Source organism: Micromesistius poutassou (genome assembly GCF_964030765.1).
Source record: "Micromesistius poutassou genome assembly, chromosome: 22".
In the NCBI taxonomy this organism is placed as follows: Eukaryota; Metazoa; Chordata; class Actinopteri; order Gadiformes; family Gadidae; genus Micromesistius; species Micromesistius poutassou.
Genome location: NC_140292.1, coordinates 2,900,257 through 2,907,756, shown reverse-complemented (window position 1 = coordinate 2,907,756; position 7,500 = coordinate 2,900,257). Strand labels below are relative to the sequence as shown.

At 45.7% G+C, this 7,500-nt stretch overlaps 1 protein-coding gene across 1 annotated transcript in view; it reads left to right on the top strand.

Annotated features, from left to right (window-relative positions):
* Positions 1-7,500, top strand: part of xrcc4 (X-ray repair complementing defective repair in Chinese hamster cells 4) — a 22,492-nt gene that overhangs the window by 10,701 nt on the left and 4,291 nt on the right. Inside the window, exon 7 of the mRNA XM_084486629.1 lies at positions 4,279-4,423. Coding sequence (XP_084342755.1) covers positions 4,279-4,423 — 145 coding nt within the window. The remainder of the gene's footprint in view (positions 1-4,278; positions 4,424-7,500) is intronic.

Here is a 7,500-nt window from a genome sequence, read left to right as displayed (position 1 = left end):
CCGACTCTAGCCTATTAATTCCGATATTCGCTGCAAGTCAGCCGCACAACAGTGCAACATGCAAGTTCACATTTTTAATGGTACATAATTAACAACCCCAAAACTTTTCTGTTTGCCTTGCAAATCAAAGTTTTCAGACTATTTTTCTTACCTTCTTTCTTGAGCTAGAAGTTTAACTTGTTCTGAACTGATCTCGCACCGCCATTGCCCTATGTCACTTCTGAGTCAAATCACTCCATAATCTCTTTTAAATTCCTTATTCCACAGTTGGTAGGCTACAATGACTGGCTGGTTTCTAGTTCTCCCTTTTTGAGCTTTTCACGTACTACCTTCGCAGCCATCTCCGACAATAACCAGAGCAGCATGCATACACGCAACTAGGACAAATTACTGCCTGATGAAAATTTGACTATTTCAAAGTGTGTTTGTTTTTTCGGATGTAGGTAACAATACATAACAGTACTTAACAATGTATATGTGTATGATCGGTTTGATTGGTAAAAGCGCCACCCGCCCGAATTTAATTAAAACATTATTTTTATTCACGTCATCCGCCCAATCCGCGGTTTAGCCACGGAGTCCGCAGCTGCAACCACCAACCGCGCATCTGGCGCGGTTGGTGGCAATGCCTGGTGTAGTTTAGCCGGGGGACTCGCACTTCACTGAAGTGCTCTGACACTGCTTGAAGAATGTTTCCCCAAATGTTCTTCTTTTCTAATTGTTGAATGATTTATAAGAGAATACGTAAGAGAATCAGGAAATAAAAGACAAACGACCACCTAATGGCCTCAAAGCATCCGCTGTGTTTGAAACTGCACTTGACTTGAATAATTAATAGTTATGGCAGTAACAAAATAGTCCTACTTTAAACCTAAAGATTTGTGTGACAGTGTTTGCGGGCGTTCATAATTCCTGTTACCATTATTTACGTTTGCTTTCACCGTAACTTAGTGACCAGCTCAACAAAGGGGAATTTCTGCTGCCCTCGCGCTCTGTTATGAACCGGCATCAACAATATGCATGCTGTATGTCGCAAATTATGGAGAGGGTGGGGTTGTTGCCGTGGGATACCATGCTGTGTTGTGTTTGGCCCTTTCCTTTCGGTCCGGGGGAAATTCTGTCCACAAGTGATGAGTTGCTTGTACCTTGTGCTTGATGTCCTCGATGATGACATCACTAACTATGTAGTCCATAGCAGCTCTGTCGTCGGTCATGGCAAAAGGGCTCAAAATCCACACAACTGAGGGGCAGCATGAAATATTGCCTTGAGCCATTTCTTGCCTCTTTTTGAAAGGCGATATGTCTTGACGAAAACGCTCCGATGCTTGTTGTTCCAAGGTGTTTGCTTTGCAATGGAAGGAGGATGTTTCGGTGTGAATAATGAGTTTGAGTTTTCTTGTAATTGTACATTTTTATCAAATTGTTTAAAGAAAACTGAAATGTGGTTTATTGTTCTAAGGGTATGGTACAGCATATGGATTGAATTGGCTTTTTCCAGTGTTTGTTTAAGATCCATACTTCTCATGTTGAGATTTGTAGTGGGGAATAATTGTATTTATTTTTTTCAATATAGCATTTGTTGTCGGTTATCTATTTTTATCCAACCCAAAAATCCATTAAATTATCTGGAAGACTGTTGAATCTATATTTAGAGACAATTAACAAAGAGGGGGTTTCATCAATCAATTACATGGTTTGAGCTCAATCAGTTTGTTAATTAAAAGATTTAATGAAACAAATTCATTAAAAATGATATGCAATTTGCATGACATTTTTAATCAAAGCACCCGACAATAAAGTGAGTGCACATGTTTCTTAGCATGGGTGGTCCCAGTGGGGATCCAACCTCCAACCCTGGCTAGTGTAAGTGCCTTGCTCTACCATTTGAGCTACACAGGACCTTTTTAATGAATATACCCCAACATGAGTATGATTCCATGTAGCAATCCATATGAATGGGGTTGTTCCAAAGGGTGGGTCTCTCTGTGATTTTCTGTATAGCTTCCTCCTGGGTCGGTCTCTGTTCAACAGACCTAAATCCTCCTAGTATCACGTTCCCTCTCCTCTTGATTGTGTCTTGGGTGTCATCCAACTTCTTTTTTTCCATCGGTTTCAGTTTTTCTCACAATGTCACAAAATGCACACCCCGATAAGAAGGCAAATCATGTTTCCCGTTTTTAGTGAGAATTATTAGTCAATAGCATTCGTTCATTGCTCAAATCATCTAGACATCACGTGCAAAGTTGTGTAAGCACAGTGAGTCATCAATAGTAATCACTCTCATTTCACCAGACCAAAAGGGGCCCTCGCACAATGAAGATTCATGTCAACCAGGAGCCGGTACGAATAAGGAGGGGGTCGACGCCCACAAGTGTGCTGTGTGAATATGGAATCGAAACCAGTGCCTTTTCATCTGGGAATCAAAAACCCTAGCTTCTTTACTATCCGGCCCCAATGTATGTAACAAGTGTCATTTGTGTTAATACAATATGTAGTCACAATACAAAAAAATAAGGAGAAGGATATGGGACTAAAGGAAGGGACTTTGAGTTGAGGACCGTGGGGGTTTTCCATCCAGGTTTTGAGTGCGGTGCAGCTTGATACTTGCAAGGTGCTTATGGAGGGGAATGCCCGCTTGGAGCCGGAGAATGGAACATAGAAGGTGTTTTTTCACTCTTATTTGTCATCTTGCATGATGTCTTCTTTTCCAGCCTGCCGTGTTTAGTCCTCCACGGACCAGTTAGGCCGGGAGCTGGACGGCCAAGGTTCCAGCACTACTACACATGTCTATGCTCTTGCTCACTCACTCTCACTCTCTCCCCACCACTCTCACTCTCTCTCGCTCCCCTCTCTCTCTCTCTCTCTCTCTCGCTCCCCTCTCTCTCTCTCTCTCTCTCTCTCTCTCTCTCTCCAGCACTGTGATGATGAGGAAAACCTTCCTTTGTTGTTCTCGTTGCCACGACAATGAATGCAATTGCCACGAGCTGGTCGCGGGTCATAGACAGACAGACAGACGTGTGTGTGTGTGTGTGTGTGTGTGTGTGTGTGTGTGTGTGTGTGTGTGTGTGTGTGTGTGTGTGTGTGTGTGTGTGTGTGTGTGTGTGTGTGTGTGTGTGTGTGTGTGTGTGTGTGTGTGTGTGTGTGTGTGTGTGTGTGGTTGATTCAGAGAAAGTTGGGTGGAACAGTGTTTCTTAATTGCTTTTTCCTTCATCTTTATCGTCTGCGTATTTGGCGAAACCAGATGGATCCATTACATTCAAATCTAGAAGTCAGAACGCCAATGGTTTTCTAATGGGGGGTGTAGTGTTGTATGTCGCCAGTCTCCAGCCAGATGTACCCCTATGTATCTCTACGAGAGAGAGAGACAGAGAGAGAGAGAGAGAGAGAGAGAGAGAGTCCTGGTATATGTCCTCGTTGTGGCTGCTATCAAGCAGAAGGTTATTTGTGCTTTGTGAGAATTCTCTACAGATAGTTTGCAATGTATCGTTCTTGGCCTGTTGTTGTAAATGAGTTTGCAGCCATAGGCGTTAAAAGCTGTTTTCTACGCGTCTCTGCACATGTTGTGTGCCGTTCTCTGAAGTTCTTCTCCCTGTGTACTCCTTCAGTGTTAACACACACACCTTGGTTCAATTAAGGCTGACTAATCCCATTAAGGTCACACTCAGAGTAAGCATTTACATACTGATAACCCTGGCCACTTACTGAGTCTCTCTGATCTCTCAGCTGTAACTCAACTGTCTTGCTCACTGTTCTCTCACCGTCTCACAAGGTCAGGAAGAGAGGGAGAGACACACACACACACACACACACACACACAAACGGCGAGGATGCCATTCCAGAGAGGGCGAGAGACCTTTTCGAACTGTAGCAGAGAGCGAGTTATGAGCAGATGTTGGTGGCATTCCTGCCCCTCACCTCTGACTGTACTGAGCGTCAGGCGGAACCGTCCTCCCATACCATTACCTCGCTGGAGCTCCTTCTGAACCCTTCCTTAACGTTACACAACTTTAACTGTGGCTGTCACTCAAAAGAAGCTACCCCCATTACCGAATCATAAGGCGACAAAATGGAAAAGGTTTTGTTCAATGATGTCATTGGGTGAATTAGTATTCGGGTCAATGTAATCGGAGTACGCCAACACACAAAAGCCATTTTCTCCTTTGTGATGATTTTTGTTGAGTAGAACAAGTGTGTCGATGCACCAAGCTTAAAGTCCCCCTGATTTTATTTATTTGTTCATGCATTCATGCGTTGTTTATTCCCTGTATTCTCTTTCAGACGCCGACAGCGATTCCCTATTGGCCGACGAGGCGAACGACATCACAGACGTGGCGCCCTGCCGCAAGCGCCGCTTCCGCCACCTCGCCGCGACCTCCGACCCCGCGGCCAATCAGGCGCCCCCGGAGACGACCGCCAGACACAAGTAAGACCAGCGGCGGAGAACCGCCGCCATGACATCACACCACCACAAGCTCGCTTTTAAACAACATGGCAACACACACAGTGCAGACATGTGTCAGTCCTGTTGGTTTGTTTTGGTTTCTCGCAAAGTACATGAGAAACAAACGTTCTAGAGAACAGTTTATCCACACGAACAACCCCCCCCCCCACTTGGGGCGTCTCTGTGTTTATTTCATTCTTAAATCGGTTTATTGGCGTTGTAGCTTGTAAACATGCCGATGAGTCAATGTCTGTTCATCTGGTGGGCGTGGCCCCCCTAATCCCCCAAGGAGAACACCAGTAGAGTCAGGGTTCACTAGCTGTCACACTGTCTTACTCTGTTGGTTTCGTCATTTGACCGAATCCCCTTCATGTCCGTCGATGAAGTGTGTTTTCCTTGTGTGATTTAGCTGCTACAACTTTTTCATCAACAAAAGAACCATCCGCCCTAAACCCCTACCTCCTCTCTCCATCCTCCATCACCATCCTCACCTATCTTCCCCCACTCTCACCCGTCTCCCTCTCACCCATCCCCCCCGCCCGCACCCAGCCTCCACCCTACCCTCAACCAACCAGCCACCCTCACCCATTCCCCCTTCCTCCCCCACCCCAAACCATCACCCTTCCTCCAAGTCCATCAAACATCCCCCAAACCTAACCCATCCCACAGCCCCCTCACCCATTCTCCCCACGACCTCAGCCATCCCCCCCCCGGCACCATTCCCCACTACCTTTCCCTCTGAATGGGAAAGTTAAACACCGTAAACCTTGCCTGTCAGGCCGGCTCTTTGTGATGTAGAATTACACGGTCAATATGCTCACGTTCCTTAAACAACAAACAAAGTTGCGGCGCTGGAATTTACTCATTAAAAGTATGTGAGGGGGTTGTCTACTTAATGAGGGGGTTGTATACTTAAATGGCCTTTTAGCTGTAAGAGTAAGACCTGTGCGGATTAGGGTGACCTTTTGCATTGTGGTTTGATGGAAAGTGATTTGTGAATTTTTGTGTCAACTTGTGTCAAAGGCATGGAAATCTACTGCTAATATGATTGTGAAAAGTGGGTCTCCCATCATTATGAAATAGTGTCACCACACATTACACATTCATACGCTTGTGAAATTCATAAACGTAGTGTGAATTACACAACAGGTCAAGGCCCAGCTCGCTATGGGACCTGCAGCCACCGCACTTTGATATTAAGACCTACGCACACAGCCTGTGTCGGGACAGAGATAATAAAATAATGATTTCTGAATTTTCGCATACAAAACCTGACTTGAGACTTGAGTTGAATCCGTGCTCCTTGTGCTTTGCGTTGTCACAACAATATGATTCAGGTTGTTTGTGTTAGGCTACAAATATGAAGGGAAATTGTGTGCTTGATATGATTGGGGCCTTTCAGGAACACACACATGAGAGAGATACCGTCTGATTTGTGTTATGGACAAAGGTCTCTGATACATGGATAGAAGAACGTCTGGTATTTAGGTATTTAGCGGAGATGGAAGCGTTTATCATATATTCCTGGAATCCTGTCCCAAGTTTACGCTCCTGTCCCATCCAAGCGGATAGAAACCCAAAGCCCCTTTAAAACCAGCTGTCTACCTTCAGGGCGTGTTAAAGTGAAGGCATTCCAGCGAACAGTGAACACCATATTCACCTCTCCAGAGTTTACTGGTAGTTAAGGACCACTGGTTTATAATTTATCGCTGCTAGGCTGCTGAAGTCCACTGGTTGAAGGTATTTGAGACTCATTTTTTTCCTCTGTGGAACGCCACATCGTTCTGCGAAACCATTGTTTCTTCTATCTCGTTCTTTCTCTGTCTGTCTGTCTGTCTGTCTGTCTGTCTGTCTGTCTCTGCTTTTGGCTCTCTCTCTCCCTCTGCCTCTCACTCTCTCCCTCTGTCTCTCACTCTCTCACTCTGCCTCTTCCTCTCTCCCTCTGTCTCTCTCTCTCTTCCTCTGCCTCTTCCTCTCTTCCTCTGCCTCTTCCTCTCTTCCTCTGCCTCTTCCTCTCTCCCTCTGCCTCTCTCTCTCCCTCTCCCTCTCTCTCTCCCTCTCTCCCAGTCACGTCTGCTGATGATAGGTTCATTGCCACAGGTACAGACAGTTAAAGACCCTTTCAACTATCTATCAATACTTTATGTGAAGAGGCACACAGAAGTTGAGTTTAAACAGACCACTGCTACATTTATTTTAATCAGGCCATCATCAGTCCGGGGGGTTTAATTTGTGATGTTTTTTTAACTGAATTTACCGGGTTCACTGCTGTGTTACAATTGTTGTCTTAGCTGTACTTGTTGGGTGGAAGCTCATGTTTTTTTTTTTCTGCAAAAAGTCATTATTCTGTGCTCTAAGGTAGTGTGAGCGCACGCGGGGGGGGGGGGGGGGGATTCAACGGGAGCTCTTGGTGAAGGAGTCCAACATTCATCTCATAGATACAACGATGCATTTCTATTTATTCCTCTACCACTTTCTCTCCCTCCTCCTCTCCCTCTCTTTTCTTTCTCTCTTTCTCACACACACACACTCCATCGTCTCCATGTGTCAATGGCCTCTATGGTGTCAGTATCTCAGAGTCTGGTGGACTTGCCGTTGTTTCATATTCCAAAAGATCTCCATAGTAAAAAGCCCCTTGTGTTAGGCCTTCAATGCAGCCGTTTTTTTTCCTCTTTTCTTTTTGGACGCAACCATTTAGAAAAAGCTTCCAAACAAGCCATCCAACAGATCTGATGTTGTTTTTGTACTAAGTCGACTCCTAAAAGCACTGATGTACTTTACGACTGCCCCCCCCCCCTCCCACCCCAAGAAGCCTTCGGCCCCCTGCAGACCCAGAGAACGCTGCCACATGCAGATGCAGGCCAAGAACCCCCCCCCGATGAAACCCCCCAGCCACCCCGGACCCCCTACTTTCCTGGCCCTGGGTGTTGATGGCGGGATTAGCCAGGGCTATTAGCACACTAGCACCTCTGGTGTGTGTGTGTGTGTGTGTGTGTGTGTGTGTGTGTGTGTGTGTGTGTGTGTGTGTGTGTGTGTGTGTGTGTGTGTGTGTGTGTGTG